The 20,126-nt window shown below is 43.0% G+C and overlaps 1 protein-coding gene across 4 annotated transcripts in view; it reads left to right on the forward strand.

The window, feature by feature from the left end:
- KLHL29 (kelch like family member 29) overlaps positions 1 to 20,126 on the forward strand; it is a 388,396-nt gene that overhangs the window by 328,382 nt on the left and 39,888 nt on the right. For all 4 annotated transcript variants that reach the window (XM_059842958.1, XM_059842956.1, XM_059842959.1 and 1 more), the window contains 2 exons: positions 2,285 to 2,484; positions 9,763 to 10,022. In XM_059842958.1, coding sequence (XP_059698941.1) covers positions 2,285 to 2,484; positions 9,763 to 10,022 — 460 coding nt within the window. The remainder of the gene's footprint in view (positions 1 to 2,284; positions 2,485 to 9,762; positions 10,023 to 20,126) is intronic.

A 20,126-nucleotide genomic window follows, 5' to 3' on the forward strand; every position in this document is an offset into this window, starting at 1 on the left:
CCAAACCTCACTGAAATTTTAGGTGGTGTGTTTATTAACCAGCCCACGTAAAAACGAGCTCACTGTCAGGTACAAACCACTTCTGGGAGCAGTTCAGCAAGAATTACTTCTGTACCAAGAGGTATTTGACAGCCCAGAGTGCAGCACCAGATGTATGTAAACTGGAGATAAATCAGATATGGGGCATATCATTGGGGTGTGAGTGTGAGAAAGGAAAAAACCCTACATTTTGCAACATCCTCTTAAAGATCTAGGAAATGGCAACTCTTCTGTTTGCCACCAGAGGATTTCTGCCTCAGATGCAGGATTGAATCCATCTGCAAGAGTTCAGAAAGAATACTGTGATGTGCTAAAGGATTTAGGGTAGCTGAGACCTCGGATTGTAGGGGTACAACAGGTGTCATGATCAGTATGTTTTCTTAGCATCTACTTGTGGAATAGGGTCTAACCCATCTGTGTTGCCATGAAAAAGGACAGTTCAGTATTTAGAATTTTAAAAATGGGGTTTAATTCCTTGGTTTAATCCTGACTCTCTGTGATCATAGCCAAATTATTTTATCTCCTTGTGCCTCAGTTTCCTCCTGTGAATGGGAGTAGCCATTGTTCACTACCTTAGAGAAGACTAAGAAATTAGGGACTGCTAGCCGCTCCTCCATTGAAAATGAAACCTCTTTAAAGTTTTGATCTGTCAGAGATTCATATGAATTAAAGCTGTGCCCTTGACTTGACCAGGGCTGGTCAATGAAGGACCAGTGACAAAGCATCCACTGCAAATTTTAAGCAACTTCCCCAAATGATTTAGGTATTCTTGGGACAGGTGGTTGGGGTGTCATGCGGGAAAAAACCTGAACCTCGTGTGTTGTTTATTTTTCCTCTGTGATGGCAGTAGAGGTCTGACCATCACCTTTCTAGGCATCTGTGTGAACCCAAGAGGTTGGTAGTGCTCGTGGTAGTCTCTGCTCACGCTTCAAGCTGGCGTTGCCTGTGAGTAGTGATGCTGTGGCCAGTCCGTATCTGTCGCGCTGCATCGTGTGCCGGTTTTGTGTCACTCGTGCCATGCCTTTTGCAAGTACTCGAGCAGAACTGGAGCGAGCAGACGTTGACTGTCCAGTGACAAACAAAAAGCTCACGTTTCTTTGAGAAGGTGCTGGATGGTCCTAACCATTAAAAGAGTTTATTTTCTTACTCCAACAGATTTCCCCTCCCCTCCTTGATGTTACCAAATTTATCATCACTTTTGTCTTTCAGGTGTAACCTGTCTTTAGTGTTGCAGACACATCAGCCATGCATTAAGAACTGGGCCCTTACTTTATAATTCAGTATGACTGTCTTTTTGTCCAATAATTTCACAAGCACTAATGCACACTTCAAATGCAGGAGATACTTTGATCCCCAAATTGTTCAGCACTTCATGCAGGAAAAACCATAGGCCACAGTCATGAAACTCCTAGAGGATGGCTGCTGGCTTCCTGTGGCAGAGCTGGTTGTTGTTTTCCCCCCCTCTCCCTTCTTTGCTCTAACCATTTTGTCTGTCTAGCTTGTCTTGTATTCAGTTTTCAAAGCAATTGCCATGAAGGGCTTCCTTTTTTTAGTGCCTAAAAGGGAACAATAGATTTTTTAGAATAAGCATATATTTTATTTTATATGGCCATCTGTGTACCATAGATATCATATTGATCATATCTGTAATTTAATATAACATACTGAGAAGTTCAAGCTAGATAGAAATTAGTAATTTTTATTACTATTTTTTATGAAAAGGTCTTTAAATGTATGCTTAAGTGTACATGACATCTAAAATTATTGTAGTGCTGGATTCTTGAAAAAGTAGATGACCTTTTCTCTTGAAATTGGAGAGTGGTTTTTCCTTAACAGTTATATTACGCACAGAAGATGAGATGTTAACCAAGATGTTAAAATGTATTGTTTCCCTTTGAAAGCTAATCCTGTTCCTCATTTTCATTAATGTTGAATCATTCATTTTCCTTTTTCTTTTTTTTTCCTTTCTTTTCCTTTCCTTTTCTTTTGCAACTGTTTTTGCATGAAAATGCAAAGTAGCAATAAAGATTTTTTTGTAAGACTTGCTTTAAGACTCTTCTCTTTCAGATCCAGTTAAAGTTTTTAAGTTCAGTTATTTTAAAATTCATATTCTTCAGTTCCGTAAACAAAAATAATGGAGAAATATAATGAGGTGCAAAGCGATTTTCTAGCCCTCACTAATCAATAAATGCCAATAAATTGGGGATGGTGTAATGTCCATAATTTAATTGTCTGCTGTTACCAGGTCACCACGAGACAGCAGCAGAAGCGGGGAGAAGCTGGAACTGGCCATGTCCAACCTCACTGCAGATGTCCTGGAGTTACTCCTGGAGTTTGTTTATACAGGTTCTTTGATCATAGATTCAGCCAATGCAAAAACACTACTGGAAGCTGCCAGCAAGTTCCAGTTCCATACTTTCTGTAAAGTCTGCGTTTCATTTCTAGGTAAGAATCATTGTATCTAGTGAGCTTTTAAAATCATGTTAAGGTTTATAAACCTGTCTTTGAACAACTCTTGAAAGAAAATGAAGAAACCCGAGATGAAATAGAGTAAAATAAAGTAAAGCAACATTAATTTGGTTTGTGATTTGAATTTCCAATGCTGACATGATGGCCAATGGTAAATGGTCTAGGGAAGTATAGCTTGTTGCTTGAGTGACAACAGCTTTCACATCTTGTATAACCTATTTTGTTGAATCTTAATCCACTCTTGGAATCTTGATGACATTTTGTTTCCCAGAGGATGATCTCTGCATAAATATCAGGCTGTAACACACAGGTTACAGGTAACATAACTGTGACAGCATATTTTGGGTTCTACACTAGGCCAGCTTGGTCAAACACCAAAAGAGATTGGAGGTGGGCTCCAATGGAGGAAGAGCTCCTACAAATCTGCCACAAAATTAAGGACTGCATTGCAATTGCTGCAATTTTCTTTCATTTGTGAGAAAGTCCTTCTTTACATGTCCAGTGTTCCAGACAGAATGTTCCTGGGTTTGTTGCTGCATACAGAGCTATGGCCTAATGTCATCACAGAGGTGGGTAGAAGGAAAGGCTGCTGTGCCCACTCCTGGTAACTGGTGTGCCCTGTGTGCACAGGGAGCATTTGTCTCAGTGAGGGTCTACAGAGCTACACCTTTGCCAGTGCCTCAGTCCATCCTCTCATGGCCAAGAAATCCATTCTTCTTGCCAGGCACATCATGTCATCCTCTCCTTCCACCTTCCCTCTGCTTTCCAGCCAAGGTTATTTCAAAACAGTCCAAGATTTCCAGCTCAGCTAAGCTTTACTGGCCGGAACAGGAACTGGACAGACCTGGTATGGCAGAAGAGGAGACACAACAGCTGAAACACAGTGGTTCAAATTCCTGCCTGTAGCACAAGCCACTCCTTCACTGTCATAGCTGTAACATCAGTTAATAAGGCAGTAATAATTTTAAAATTACCATAAATTTATTAATACCAAAAAATTGATCTTGGTGTTAAATGATGTACTTCCAGGTGTAAGTACTAGATAACCTTTTTTGACATCTCATTTCTGCTTGGGCTTCCTCAACTTCCATCCTGGTGTGGGAGGGATTGTTGTCTCTGAAGCCCAAATAAATTGTAGGTTTTCCCTGGGCAGTTCTCATTTGAAATTGACATCTACTATTGCAGAATGTGGAAGATGAGACTTTAGAAAATGTTATGCTTAAAAAACAAGAACAAAAACCGCTCAAACAAGTCCGGTTTACTGTTGTGTTAATTTTCACTGCTAAGCCAGCCTGCTGGCAAGATGAGTAGTGTGACTAGGCTGGTACAATGCAGGCATCAGTAAAGAATCTCTGGCATTGTAGTCTCCTTTCCAACTTTTTATATACCCCTTATTTCAAAGTCTGTTCTCAAATGGGGAGCGGACTGGTGATGTGAAATTTATGCCTTGCAATCCCACCATGTAGACTGTGCAATTTGAATGAGGCTCTGGCTCTGGCATTCCTTGCTCCCAGCTTCCCTTCACCAGCTTTTTACAGTGATTAGATCTTACAGCCTTTCCAGAAATACAGGATGTGTTTAAGTTTTGATATCACTGAAGATTCAGCCACAAAACCAAAATACATTCATTTCCCTGAATCACTGTGAGAGTTCTCTTTTCTGATAGTTAATATTTTAATTCAGTGAACCATGTTATATGTGAAATAGTAGAGTTGGTTATAAGTTCAGTGATATATGGAGAGTCACTGGAACTTTCTATTCTCATTTGGAGAATTCACGGAGTGTAATTGCTTATTTTTATTTATAGCTGTGACTTGATTGCACTACAGAGACAGCAGAGCATTTGCCATCTGAAAAGTTTAGGGAAAAGCATTTTGTCTTCTCTGGCTGTGTTTTTATTTTTCACTCAGCCACCTCTGCACTATTCAAAGCAAAACTATGGTAAAAATCAGGGGGGTTTTTCCTGCAGGGCTTCTGGAGGGTTGACCAGTATAAACAGTGAATTTTTCCTATCAGTCCATGTCTAAATGGGGAGAGAAAGGAAGTTCAAAGAAGTGAAAGCCCCAAAATATTAAGTCTGTTCAGCATAGCACAGCACAATCTCAGAGGAAATTCAGGTCACCCTTTTTCAGCCATGAAGATCCAGGAGGATCCTGTCATGGTGATGCCCAAGCAGCTTTTGTGTCTCTATCCTGGGCCTCTCAGCAGCTTTGGGCAGTGGCACCCCAAATTTTCTTGCACTTTTTGGTGAAGAGATGTGGCAAAATATGTCAGGGAAGTAGTTTCATTTCAATGGGAGATTTCTTAACTGGCTTCCCTGGGAAATTATAGCCATGTTCTCTCTCTTCCTCACAAGCTGTCTCCTCGGCTTTTGTCTAGACCATGAGAAATGAGAACAGTTCTGTGCTGACTGATGCAGCGATGGTGACAGGTTCATGCAGGCACCATAGAATAACTGGGCAAATGTTTGCAAACTGGTCAGGATATCATAGGTATTTCCTCCACCAATATGGCTGAAGACTTGAGCCTTCTTTTTTTTTTAATATTTGCTTTTTTTCCTGTCATCACAGTCATGGCTTGAATTGGGTTTCAGGTGATTCACCAGTATCACAGTTTCAGTCCATGGTGCATTGACACACATCACAGGAGGAAGCACATTCTGAGGATGTACTTCAGCCAGCTGCTGATAAAGTAAAAGTATTCATCCTTAAGCCTAAAGAAGCTGGTGGAACCTGGTAGTTTCATGGGCCAGATTAGGAAAGAGCAAGAGCTCTGAATTTTGTTAGTCTCCTGAGCAAAGAGCACAAAATCAGTGTTTGGAAAGAGTATTAGAGAAAGCAAAGAGAAAAAACAACAATGGACCAGTGATGGGACCTGCATTCCTCAGGCACCTGAGGAGAAAAGAGGCCTTTATGGTCTTCAGGAATTCAAGAGAAAGTATTATGGACAATTTTTTTATTCATCCAAGGTGGAGAATTTTGATCCAGTTGGAGAACTGCACTGCCCACCCCTGGAGAAACCCTAATGTATGCACTTCATATAAACAATGTATCAACTTCAACCATATCTGGAGATGGGAGGAAGGAGGAAGACTCTCACAGGGAAGGGAAATCTTTTGGACAATTCATTAGACAATGAATGCATCTGATAGTCTTCCACCTATCCCCCATCTTCACATGCTTTTTGACACTAGTAGGAATACCTGAGGAGTAAGTTTCCCATCAGAATGTACACAGAGTATCACGAGGAAGTACACATTTGGTGCTGTTTTTATTGATATCCAAATCATCCTCTAGAAAGCATCTCTGAGTGAAAATACAGTGCTTAATGCACACAAGAGGGGGTTTACAACCACCACTGAGCTTCCATCATACTGTTACTACAATCTCACTGTGACCCTTCCTGCATACTGTTTATCTGTGGTGTTACCTCAAGTCTCCCCACTCCCAGAAGTGCAGTTGGAGCAGTCTGCCTGGCTGATTGTCTCCTGATGATGCTGCACAGGATCCTGCTCCAAAGTCACATCTAACACAGTGGAAAATACCAGCTGCTGATCTGCATTATTGTGGCACAAGTAGCAACAAATATGCTATCTAGCACTGTCTCAAACCAGAGACAACCTACTAGATTGCATCTGATATCCCTAAAGTCCACTCATGACTCTGTTATAAACTGTCCTTGAGCACTGGGAATAGCTTAGTAGTCAGCATTTGTGTTCTGAACAGGGACAAGGTGAAACTGCAAAAAAATGTGCTATTACAAGCCCAGTGTCACTGTGGCAAAACAACAATTATTGTAAAAATGCCAGTGTCCAAAGAAACACAGGAGCAGGCATAGCAGAGCTGGTCCTTAGCTGTCTTTGTCACGCCAGCATTGACAAGTACCCCTGGACTGCAGTCATTTGGGATGAGCTGTATCATATAGCAGAAGTCTATATCTGAGTAGTCATGCAGGGTCCCTTTACAGCCAGTGAAGAGTAACAGACATTGGTAAGGCAGGGTTCTGCTCATTCTGGAGTCATCATCCAAAATATTACCAGATTAATCCAGAATATTCCCAAATTGCTACTTGGAATTGCTTGTTTATGGGTGTGCTGGGATATTAATGTGAATGCAGAGTTGCACCACACTGAAGTCGAGAGACAACCAGTCTTGCTGCCAAATTTTTAGTCAGAAATAAAAAATGGGGGGATGAGGTGGTGTCTTTATGTTCATAGGATAGAGATTTTCCATATCACCTACAGCTGTTGTCCCAAGGTCTGTCTTCCTCACCAGCAGTGAATCCCTCTAGTTCACATGCCAGTCCTCATCTTAAACAGATGTTGCTGTGCCCACCTTGCTGTGGTTCTCATCACACAGAAGTGAACTGCAGAGAAGTGTGTCACCAGCTTCCTGCACATCCCCTAATCCCACATCTCCCTGGGACCCCTCTCCACAGAGCCTCACAATAGTTCCTGAACCAGACAGGGACATCTTTGGATCTGCCACCAGGGGGTTTCTCAGGGAAGAGGAGGGAGTAAAGCTCCAAGGGCCAAGATGGAGCTCCTTGGAGCACTGTACCAGTCTGCATCAGTCACCCCGTGTTGTTAGAGCTAGAGAAGCTTGTCCAGATCAGAAGAAATCAGTTGTGAGCAGTTTTTTCTGCTGCACACCACAGGCTCAGCTGGAAATGGTGCGGGGATGTCTCCCGATAGAGGTAAAACCAGTCCTCTGAAGAGAAAGACTTGAAAGTCTTTACCATGATGTGCTGCTTAATGAGTCCAAATTGATTATTCCCTTCATTATTAACCCTCTGAGGATAAGGTGGAACAGTGGCAGATTGGCCTCTGACTTGAGAGTTTGCCAAGAAATTATAAGAGTTTTGGGCTCTGTTAGATGATTACTTTACCCCAAGCCGTATGTACACCATGAAACTGTGCCAGCAGACAGAAGCAAGGAATCTGAAAGATGTTTTTTTGGTTTTGGGGGGTTTTTGTGGTTTGTTTTTGGTTTTGGTTTTTTGGGGATTTTTTAGGGGTTGGTTTTTTGGGAGTTTGTTTTTGAGTTTTTTTAAATTCCTTTCCTTTCCTTTCCTTTCCTTTCCTTTCCTTTCCTTTCCTTTCCTTTCCTTTCCTTTCCTTTCCTTTCCTTTCCTTTCCTTTCCTTTCCTTTCCTTTCCTTTCCTTTCCTTTCCTTTCCTTTCCTTTCCTTTCCTTTCCTTTCCTTTCCTTTCCTTTCCTTCCCTTCCCTTCCCTTCCCTTCCCTTCCCTTCCCTTCCCTTCCCTTCCCTTCCCTTCCCTTCCCTTCCCTTCCCTTCCCTTCCCTTCCCTTCCCTTCCCTTCCCTTCCCTTCCCTTCCCTTCCCTTCCCTTCCCAAACCTTCCCAAACCTTCCCAAACCTTCCCAAACCTTCCCAAACCTTCCCAAACCTTCCCAAACCTTCCCAAACCTTCCCAAACCTTCCCAAACCTTCCCTTCCCAAACCTTCCCAAACCTTCCCAAACCTTCCCAAACCTTCCCAAACCTTCCCTTCCCTTCCCTTCCCAAACCTTCCCAAACCTTCCCAAACCTTCCCAAACCTTCCCAAACCTTCCCTTCCCAAACCTTCCCAAACCTTCCCAAACCTTCCCTTCCCAAACCTTCCCGAAACCTTCCCCAAACCTTCCCTTCCTGAACCCTTCCCTTCCCAAACCTTCCCAAAACCTTCCCTTCCCAAACCTTCCCAAACTTTCCCTTCCCAAACCTTCCCTTCCCAAACCTTCCCCTCCCAAACCTACCCTTCCCAAACCTTCCCAAACTTTCCCTTCCCTTTTTTCCTTTTTTTTCAAGAAAAAGAATTGGTAGCTTTGGGCTTTGTAGCTATCAGTTTACACCCGGTCTCTGGGCAGTCTTTGAGTGACAAAATCTACTGACAGCAAACAGTGCTGCTACTGCAGTCAGCTTGAGGAAATGGGCTCCTTGGAGTCAGTACAATCAACTGATGCAAAATGAGATAACCTAGTTTTGAGACTGCTGGATCTGTAAAAGAAAATAAGAAGAGTTGGGAGGGGAAGAAAGCAAAACAAACCCACAAAACTCCTAATCTCATGTCACGTTTAAAAAAAATAGGTAAAGGTGGTTCATAATCCCATTTTATTAAAAGCCACATATAGATAGTGTGCAGGTTTTCAGTCTGATGAAGGCAGAGGCTGGGTGTAGGGAAGAATCCATGAGCATTTCCAGCAGAAGCAATCTGATGAGAGTTTTGTTTGAAGAGATATGGGGCATTCCTGTCCAATGCTCTGTCACAGTGCACTAGGATATGACACTGCCAAATGTGATAGACTTTTCTGACAGCACCAGAGCCTGCCACTGGTACCAGTGCCTTTGTGATCTATGGCAGTCTCACTCTTACTACTTTTTTCTTTTACAGTTCTATATCTTAAAATAATATATTATTCTTATTAGTAGTGGCTTAGTTAACAAAAGCTGCAAAGAATCTGAGAGTTCCTCTTATAAATGTCTAAAATTGGTGAGTTTTTCTTCAAAATAGCTGGAAAGAAAAAAAAGTACAGTCAAATGCATGGTGTAGCACACTTCTAAGGCAAAGCTACACACTGTGCTGCTGCTTCTGTTTGCTGGGAAGGAGATAATGCTGTCTCCTCTGTGCATGATTTTCTTTGAAACCCACTACACAACGTTTAACAGAAGGCGTTAGTATAATCTGTGTTTTGCATAAGGGATGTCATCACATTCAGCAGCAACAAAGTTCCTTTGAAAAAAAAGAAGGGGGGGGAGGATTTTTTTTTTTTATTTGAAGTAGCTTAGTAGCTGAACAGGGCAAAAATTATCATAAAGTGACTGCAGCATTCTCAGAAATGTCCTTAGTGCTGTTTGCATTTATTCTTAAGTGTCTGCACTGGCGTTTACATCTTTGCTGTTCCTTAAAGCAACATTGTAGGCGGTGGGAACAGCAGCAGTCTCTTGGCTGGGTTCCCATCCCTTGGGAAGCCCCAAATGCTGTTATGTCAGTAGGTTTCCCCAGTGCTTTGTGGAGGCTTACACAAGAAGCAAACTCAGAAAGTGCATTTGTCTCCCCATCTCCAGCTCACTTTTTGTACTTTAAACCCCAATTCCAAATTAACCCAGGGTGCTGCTTCTAGTTAACTCCCTGAAATTAATTAGGGTTGGAGGTTTGTCCACGACACTGATTTTTCTCATGATCTTGGAACAAATGCGAATCTTGCTTTTAATAATTCTCAATTGCCTTTTTTTGTTTGTTTTTTTTCCCTTTTTAGAAAAACAGCTGACTGCTAGCAACTGCTTAGGAATATTAGCCATGGCTGAAGCCATGCAGTGTACTGAACTATACAACATGGCCAAAGCTTATGCCCTGCAAATTTTCCCAGAGGTGGCAAACCAAGAAGAGATCCTTAATATCTCCAAAGATGACTTCATTTCCTACATGTCCAATGACAGCCTAAACACCAAAGCAGAGGAGCTGGTGTATGAAACAGTGATAAAGTGGATTAAGAAGGACGCCGCCATCAGAGCTCAGGTAAAAATAATCTCAGCAGCCTCACTCTGCTCCATTTCCATTAATGTCTCTTTTAGAATAGAAACCATCTTCATGCAATTTTAACCATACGAGTGTATGGGAGATGGGATGGGCAGTTCAGATTGAAAAAAGACAAAGGGAATGCAGGCTATGCACAAAATGTATATAATTTCAAAATTGATCCCTGCATCTGATCATTTAGAATGAAAATCTCATTTGTGACTTGCATGGTACAAAGTTGTTGACTGTAGGCTCAGTCAGAGATAAATTGAGAAGAATTACAGTTTTGTGAGATGCTGCTTTAAGGGGATGCATTTTAGTAACAGCAGGAAATAAAAAATCTGTCAGAAAATCTGTATTTCTTTTGATGCCACATACTGAATAAGTATAACTCCAGTTCATAAAATAAAGATTCTGTATCTTTATTGGCTGCTTAGATAATCCCTTGAGTTTTATGTATTTATTAGAGTTAGCCTTTCCTCAACCATATGAGTTATGCAGTCTGCTCTTGTCTAAAGAAACTGGGTCTGTAACTTTCCTGGCGCTGTCTTGAGGTAGTGCTAGAAACAGTGACTGGAGGCTGATGATTGTCCTTGGGACCAGAATTCATCCCTGGTGATGTCTAAAAACCTGCCACTTGCCTTGAGTCAGCTCTGTGATCTGAAGCCCAAACCTCTCCATTTGGAGGCCAGTTCTCTGCACAGACTCCATAAGGGGAAGATTGTTTTCCCCTTCTTTGGAGGCCAGAGTTATTTCTGTTGCCCCCCAGTCACAGTTTTGGCTGTCTTAAGGTGGACAGTTGCTCATGGACCCCACTGTATCTCAGGGAGGTGCTTGGCCATGTTGCTGATGCTGTCCCATATCATGACAATCTGTAGCTTCTTGACTTAATGTGAATTCAGGCACCTAAACATGCAGTTGGATGTTAAATGTGTCATTGGATGTGATCCAGAGCAGCTGCACATCCACACCTCACCTCTAAAGTGGAAGAAATAGTAATTCCTGCTCTCCCCCGGCTGCTGGATAAGGGCATTAAGGACAGTGGGGTACTGCATGCCAGGCAAGCCTTGCTGCCTGTGCTGCTTCACCAGCTGAGCTCCTGGTCCTGCCAGAGCCTGCAGCCCCCAGGGCCTCACTGCTGCCCTGTGTGCCCAGGAGCTGTGGCTCAGCAGGACAGTCCTGTGCTGGGGCCCCACCCACGCTCTGACCACCTCCTCCATGTGCCAGCAGTGCCATTTAGCAATGCCCAAGGTTATTATTGCCTAAAACATTCACACAGTACCGTGGATTCACTGAAATCCATGCCTCTTTGGCACTTGCTGGCCTTGAAAAACACACTGTTTTAGAGTGTTTCCCCGAGTGCTTGAAGTTTGATGGCTCTGTGCCACTCTGAGCTTAACACGACCTCAGGGACTGTTCCCAGGGAGTTCTGGAGCCCTGAGGCAGGAGCCTGTTTGCCTGGTGCCAACAGAAGGTGTCACTCACCAGACAGTCTGGGTTATGTTCTCAAAATTGTGGTTTTAAATATTTCCTTCTGCATCCTGCTGAGGCAATGTTGGGAATTTGTTTTTTTAAGTAGTGGTTTTTCTTGCTGCCACCACCACCATCCCCTCCTCTCTTCCTTTCGTGTTGCAGTTGAGTTGCTTTTCTGGGTTTTCTTTTTATTCCCAAGTTTCCTTGTCCTCTTTCCTGGTTCTGAAGTGCTTTTGTAGTTTATGATGGCAGTTCTATTTGCTTCTCCAAATTTCTCTGTGGTGCTTTAGTTTCATGCATTACTTTACAGGAGCTTTTAATTTTTAATTTGTATTTATCCAGAGATAAGGGTTTTGAATAAATTACTATTAAAGATACCAAGAAGAAACTATTTTTCATGCCCAATCCTACCACTAAGCTAGTATATTTAAATAGTAGCTCTCACTTTTCTTAGTACTCTGTGCACTGCTTGATCTATTATAAAGCTCTTAGTTAAATAGGTGCTTATTTTTTAAAAGTAGGAGTTCACACTTACCATGAAAAGTGCCATCTTTACAGTAATGACTTCTGCATTTTCAGAGCCTGGGAACAAATAGCTTCCATGGTGCATAGGAGGGAAGATAGACCTAAACGATCTTATTTCTAATGAAGAGGATGATGAATAAAAATTTGTGCATGGTGTGCAGCATGGCCCACCATGCCAAGAACTGCCCAAACTCCTGTGAGATGCATGGGCTGTTTAGAGCTTTGGAGAACTGGTCAGCTGTGGCAATATTGAACACAGGATGAACTTTCGTGCAGGACCTGTGCATGGATATTTTTATTTTACTCACATATTGGAGATAGATTCTATGAGCTGCCTTTAGACTGTTTGGGGTGGAGGACACCAGGACTGTTGGGGTATCCTGGGAGGGTTGATGGATGCCGTGAATTGCAGCAGTCCCAAGACATCACTCCAGCTCCACTGCACTCCTCAGGTGACCCAGTCTGGTTTTACTTCTCACTCCCAGAAGTTGTGCTGGCAGTTAAATCCTTCCAGGCATGGATTTCCAGAGCCCCTTTCTTCATTGTCTCCTCATCTCCCTTTACCTTTACAGTTCAGGCTCTATTGTCACATTTTTATTCTCAGTAGCTCCAATGGCAGGTAACTAAAATGCCTCTCTGGCAGCTTCTTCCAAGTCCTGCATTGGTGATTCTCCCAAAGGTGGAGGTCTGGCACAAACAGGGGAAGGGCTGTGCTCTTCATCTCACCTGCATGTCCATCTTCCCTGGCAAGCCTGGCAGGGGTTCTCTCAGCAGAGACATCCCCACAGAGGAGCTTCTCTCTGAATCAGCACCCTCTGCCCCCAGGGCAGCTGCAGCCCTCCAGAAGTCATTGTGCTGTAATGGCTTTGTGTCACACTGCAGTGCCTGGGGACAGTAAATCTCACCACTTGTGCTCCCCCACCGCAGCCTCATGCCGTGCTCTTACAACAACTTATCCATCACTGCCTCCCCTCCTGCCCAATCCCCTGCTGAAAGCCTCTGGGAAGGAGATTTTCAACAGAGCCTCCTGTTCTCCTGGAAAGGTGTTGTTTGCTGTCTACCTGCTCTTCTCTGCCATTCTAAAAGCTTTTCTTTAGATGTCTGACTGTTTTTGCTTTTGTTAATTCTTTCCCACCAGGCTGGAGGGCAGTGACAGGGAAGGCAGCAGGATTTTCTTGGAAGGCAAGTTGAAAAGCTGTGCTCTGGCTGATGTTTAATTGTGCACATTGTGCTCATATGAACAGTGCTCATAAAAGTGCTCTGTGGCTTTACAAAAGACAGCACCTGAGCCTTGTTACAAAGAGAGAACAGCAGTGCTTTAAGGGTTGCTGATCATCTGCATAAGACAAAGAGGCAGTTCAGAGAGTGACATGTTATACCAGGATTTGGTAAATAATTGTATCCCCCAGCGTGTTGGAGCAGTGCCCCAGCTCACATGGTAACATTTATGAAGCTGGCTTAGTGCTGCTGGTAGTGCATTTTAGAATTGGTCTGGCCAGAAAAAGCAGCTGTGAGGTGAGGTCAGGACTAGTAGGTAATTTCTAGTGGACACAGAGCACTGGTTGCAGGAGTCCTTCTGATTGCTGTCACTGAGTGCAGAGCCTGCATCTGACTGACTGACTGACTGACTGACACATCTGGGAAAGCTGAATCTACTCTTTTTTCCTATTTATTTCTCTTCCTGACTGATGGATGAGATTGTAGGGTTTATCCTAACAGTTATCCCCTTGATAAGCTTATTACAACTCCAGCAAACTCATGCAAAAAATATATTGCATAATGGAGGCTTTGCTGTCTGAAACCAGCACGGTCTGAGCTGCCCAAACAAGAAAAGATTTCTGCCAGGCCCCACACAGTCTTCACCTGAGCACATCTCCCAACTCTCTGCATGGCCTTGGGCAGGTTGTTTCACCTTTCTGCTCCCATTTCTTACCCTGTAAGCTGGAGGGAAGCGATGTCTCCCATGAGGCATGTTGGGAGGATTCAGTGGATAATGAGCCACACTGTCCACAGGTACTGATGACTGCCAAAGCTGCTCAGAGTCATGCCCAGCATCCACATGGGATGGGAAGGATGGGAAGTTGCTGGATGCATAGCAATTTGCTGCCTGTCCAAACCATAGACATCCCAAAGCTCACTGGAAATGTTCCCACTTTCTCTTCCAAGTCCAAAGTTGTATGTTTACTCTGAGATAAAAAAAACACTCTACCGTGTTTATTAATGATAGAAAGCCTGGCAGAGTCCCCTTGTAGGGGGGGACCCCTGAGAGGGATGAAGCTTCCCTCTCACCCTGAAGAGGGACAAGACATGAGGAGAGGGCAAACATTTCAACAAGTTGCTCAGAGAAGTACTAGAAGAGAGGCAGATACTGCAGTGATGAATGAAGGACAAGAGGCTCAGCTGAATGACAGCCACCTTTTGTTGCACTCTGCAAGGGTACCATCATGTGCTTTTTTCCCAAACCTTTAAAATCTTGGTGACCAGCAGCAATACAAAATGTCTCCTCCATAAAGGCATTAACAAGCTTTTTATGAACTTGAGTCCTCAGAGGCAGATTTATCTAAACAGCATCTTCATGGTGTCTGAGAACCAGAGATGCGTAGACAAATTTGAGGTAATTTAGAGAAGAGCAACACAAATGATTAAAAGACTGAAGGAACTGATGTGAGAAAAAGAAAGATTAAAAGATGTGAATATGCATGACTTGGCCTAATGACAGCTAAAGAGGGATAAATGTCTGCAAGTGTTTGAAGCCCCAAGGAGAGGGGTTGCCTGGAAAGATGCATGGAAATAACAACAGTGAGGACCACTGGGTCGAATTTGAGACTTGGCAAATTAGTCTAACACAAAGCCCACCTGTAAGCTCTGTATCTGTCAGTGAGGGTAAGGAAAAGCGATGGAGAGAAGGAGAAGAGGATTTATGTCAAAAAAGCTACAAATGCCCATGAGCTATATTTCGGCAGTGACGGAGAGTGGCAGTTTGAAGGCAAGACACTACAGAGGAGAAAGGGTTGGTGACTGTGAGAGAGCACATGGAAGATCCCTTGTTTCCCAGGCACATTTTAAAGAGCCTCCATGCAGAAGAGCAGTTTGCTTCAAGAAAATGGAGAATCTGACAGGTAACAATGACAATTCCAACTCTGCTCTGTGATGACAAGGAGGTAATGATAGAAGCTGATAGCCAATACCAGCATGTACAAATTACTTATTCATCATAATAAGAAATTAATTGATCAATCAATGTACTCAAGGGCATAAAGTTTCAGGAAAGAGTGTTGAAATAAATATGAAAAAGGATGCTTCCAAGGGAACCTAAGTGAATTAGGCACTAACACTCTGTAACACTTCAATTAGGCTTCTTTGAAAAGCCCACACTATCCTGGTGCTTTGAAATCCATTTGTGGGAAGAGCAGACAAATGCAGAAAGATGCCATAATGAAAGTACAAGAAGCTTCATTTTCTCTGAAAGTGAAAAATGCAAGGGATGAGCAGTAACCGCTGTGATTTCCCAGGGATGGGCTGCTCAGAGAGCTCCAATTTGAATGAAGCTTTTGCAGACACTCAGCTCCCATACAAGCTTACAGAGGGAGAAGAAAAGGCAGCAGCACGAATGGAATCAGTCCAGGAACATGCCCTTAGCTATATATTGGAGGAAGAAACTGCATTAAATAACAAAGAGGATGCAGGTGACATTAGCAGCTCCTGAAATTCCCTCTCTACTGAACTTTTAAGTTTTTTTTTTAATGGGATACCCTTGACAGAAAATCTACAGAATTATTTCTCTGAAGTTTTAATTGGTTTTAGGAGCTCCCTTGTCTCTCTGTCTGATCAGTCTCTTGATTTGTAGCTTTTCCAACACATTTTCCTGTTTTTTACAAATCTTTCTTCGCTGTTGCTGAAGCAACGGCCTTACAAAGACCCACATCCACAAGCAGCTCCTCCCAAGTGCTCCCTTGCCTTGTGCTGCATGTGGCCCCAGCATTCAGGACCAACCTCCAGAAACAAAATTATTTTATATTCTAGTAAAGAAGCGTTTTAGAGAGTTATGGCACATGGATTCATACACCAGTGTATTGTAGGGACAGAGAAGTTTACTTGGTTCTGTGAAGCTCCTGAGAAGCTGCAGCTGGTTTGTTGTTGGCAGTGTGCTTTTGAGGGGCATTGTTTGCTGTGTTTGAATAGGTGACTGCCCATAAGCAAAAGAAACACCACTTACCCCTGCTATTGTCTGGGGGAACTTCAAGGGGTTATTTCATAGAGTTCAGTTAGCAAGCTAGAGAATGCATGGTAAGAGTGAGGCTTTTTTTAATCCTTATCAGGCACATTCCAAATATGATGGATCAGTGATTTATCTTCCTGTGCATTTAAAAGCCTCTCATCATATTACTGCTGGCAATACCAACCTGTGAGCTGCTTTGCAAACAGGAGAACAGGACAGCCACTCGCTGGTGACATTACAGTGTTTAGTCAGCTGTGCTGCCATAAAGATATCACGTTGAAACCTGATTGCAGGAAGACAGAGGGGCTGCTCTTTCCCTCTTGCTGGGCACAAGATTTATGTGCATGGCATCCTGCCACCGAGCCACCAGCTGAACCCAGTGCCTGCAAACCAGATTTTCTGCCGCATGTTTATCTCATGATATTAGGAGGCTGTTGGCTGATGTGTTACCAAGCCTTTGGGTTTAATCTGAAGGCAGCATTGCAATTCCAAGAAGTCAAAGTGGGTGATTAGTAAGTACTCCAAGCGCAGCAGAAAGCTTAGTTGGGCTTGGATATAACCTTGGGTGTTGGAATGTGCAGGAGTTTACTGGAAACATAGTGTGTGTGTCTCTGTAATACTCAGGGGTTAAATATATCAAAGCAAGTCCCTTCATTACCAAGTAGCAGGGCAGCACTGGGAAAATCTAGCCAAAAAATACTTATTTCTGAGAATGGCAAAGCAGTGCACCAACAGCTTTGGCTTCCCCATATCAGCCAGTTCCCTGTTGGGCTTGCATTTGGCAACTCAGAGATGGCAATATTTTGAATATCAGGTTGGGTAAGCTGTGGGGTAAGCCTGGTTTGGGCTGGAGATGGTGATAGGGAGGGACCACTCATGTTGCTTTTCCAGCATGCCAGCTTGAAAGGTCACTGTGCCACATCCCCAGCTGTCACCATTGGCAAGGCCCATTGGGCAGTTCGCTACCTGGCCACAGCCAGGTGTTTTTTAATCAGCATGTCCAGTTGTCATTTGAAGGAGTCTAATGCAGTGGGGACTTGGTTCTACTTCAGATCTACCTCCGATGGCTTCCTCCATCCAGGGAGTTTCTTGCTCTCACACTGGGGCAGTGCACAGCATGAGGAAGTCTGGACAGAAGATTCCTATGAGACAACATAAATCTCCTTCAATGAGGATCATATCTATTCCTATTTCATAATGTTTTGAAAACTATTGCAATTATGCATAAAGGGCTGAAACAGCAGCTCTTTTATTGGAGCAAAACCCTACCGTAATGTGGGTAATCTACCTTCTGTATTTGTATTTCTAGCTGAAAACTGTTTCTCTAGGCAGAAAGTACAAAGGGGCCTTTGTAGGGAGAACAGTAAACTAGAGAGACAGATAAATTATAAGGCATAAGGGAAACATTATTTTGACGTCTTTAGACATTATTTCAAAAATGTTAAAAATCTTGAGGGCTTTCCAGTGGAGCATTTAAGGAGCAGGAAATATGACTCTGTAGCAGTAGACATACTTCCTTTAAAATCTAACTGTGTACTGTTGTGGCCCAAGTCTGTGCAGTACAATGAGAGTCCTTTTGGAAAATACTTTTGGGGATTTTACTGGATTAGAGATTTGAGAATAAAAAGATTATTTTTAATGTGATAGTGAAGTGGGTTTTGTAACTGAGACTGTGAAGATGCCAGAACAAAGCCCACTTGCAAGCAAGCATTCATAATACTGATGTAATCAGTAGACAAGAAATGTCATAAAAAGTTTAGCAAAGTAAATGTTGTCACTCAAACTACCAGTCAGGAATTAAAAAAAGCATTACAGGCTTCTGTTGTCTCATTTGCAGAAGCACTGGCCTGCCTAATGAGATGGGAGTAATTTGTATGTGAACAGATTATTAGGGAAAGGCTTGAAAGGGTCAGCCTCAAGGTATAGCTGGTCATGTTGATCACATATTCCTCAGAGTCAACACTGACCCAGTGGTAACACTTAGGCTTCCTCATAGCCTGATCACAACCTTTTAAACACACCCAGGACAAATGGACACAAAAATTCCCACCAGACAGTAGAATTAATTGCCCTCCAATTTGGGTTGACATATGTTTGTAGACATCTTAGTGTGCTGTGGTGTGAGGTATGTCTGAGGAACACAATCCATTTCCCAGGAGCTGATGGGTCACAGTTCTGGCCCAGAAGGGGACATTGATAATCTCAGCTTCCCCTGGTGCTCAGTGCATCCTCTCAGTTTACATTGCCCTGGGGACTGTTAAGTGTGTTGACTAAATCTCTCTTAATTATAACATGAGTTTACACATGTTTGCCTGACAAGTAAATACTTGGCTTGTATGAACCCATTCAGGTGTCTGAATCTAGAGCTGAACCTCTCCCCGGAAATGTTAATTAGGGAAAGATAAGATCTCTTTTAAGATTTTTCTCTCCCTGTTTCATATGAAACACATATCTGATTGTAGACTGGTTGCAGACTGTTCGGCCACTGAAATCAGTGCAAAATCACTGAAATATGTGCCTTGAAGCAGGACAGATAGCATCTCTTAGAAGCCTCTGCTCTCCTGTGTCCCCGATGACTGTCCACAAAGACTTTGCTGATGTGGCAGCAGGGCTCTGGCTCCTGCAGAATCACCCTGGCCATGCAAAGAGTATCTGGCAGCATCACTCAGCAAGGACTTTATGGATGAGATCTTCTGCTGGTGCAAAACCTGAGCAGTTCCCTTCGCCCAACAGGAGCTACAGTGAGGTTCACCTCACTTAAAAACAGTCCTGATGGTGTTAAAAAACTTTCCTAGCATTTTAAACAGTAAATATTTAGATTTTTGCATAATGGTGTCCATTCTCAAAGAGCCTGAGGTGTGGTCATACATGTTTATGAGTTGGTAACTCCTAATTTTAGGCCCAGAAGAGGTATTAATATTCTCTCCTTCACCCTGGAATATGATGCAGGCTGTAGAGTAGTCGTAAGTGATTCCCAACAAAGACCTGAGAAATATTTCTACTTGTCCAGTCAGCACCTGCGGCCAAGCAGGGAGAAGAAAACATTCCCAGGGTTACAGGCACAAACCATGACTTCAGGGACCCGAGGTGGATGAATTTGGCATTGGGCCCTGTGCGTGTATTCTGCTGCTTTAGTGATAACTGGTAATGTCAGTAGGTGCAGTAGATGTTTCATAGCTGTATAAGGCACAACGGAAAGACAAGAGAGAATGGAGAGCAAATAACAGATGGTAAAGAGGTTGAAATGCTTTATGGTGCTTATTCCAGTCTTAAATGAAATGGATAATAGTAACAGGATATTTAGTACAATCATAGCTAACAGAGCTGGGAAGTCTTCACAAGGGAGAATCCAAAAGAAAAAGGCTGCTGATTGCCTAAATCACTTGAATATTCTTAAATCAGTGAGGCTAAATGAAATTCACCCTTGACTATAGTGCTTAAAAGAACTGGTGTGAAAAGAGGTTGCTTTATAAAAGCTTCTCCTGTCTTGTGAAGATGCTGCCATGGTTCATACTCCTTAAATCTCTTGGTGAAAAACACTGCAATTCTATGTACCCTTACTGCTCTCAGCACCAAGCCTGAGTTGTGGCTGTGTGTGGTCGTGCACACACAGGCACACACACAGAGCCAGCTTTCTGTAGCTGTTTGAGCAAAGGGAAGAATAAGAGTGAAAAGTGACATCGGTTTTGATATGTGACATCAGCTTTCTAGCTGATGAAAGGGAGCAGCATGTTCTAATTATTATTCCCCTTCAAAATAAGCCACGAGCTCAGACAAAAGAGGAGAGAAAGGAGGGGGGGAATCCAGGAGAGAAACAGAATCACATTGTCTCACTTATCTAATTAAAGCAAGGTGGGCGAGCAAGAGGGAGAGCTCGCTGTGCTCAG

Source organism: Haemorhous mexicanus, chromosome 3 (genome assembly GCF_027477595.1).
Source record: "Haemorhous mexicanus isolate bHaeMex1 chromosome 3, bHaeMex1.pri, whole genome shotgun sequence".
Taxonomy (NCBI): Eukaryota; Metazoa; Chordata; class Aves; order Passeriformes; family Fringillidae; genus Haemorhous; species Haemorhous mexicanus.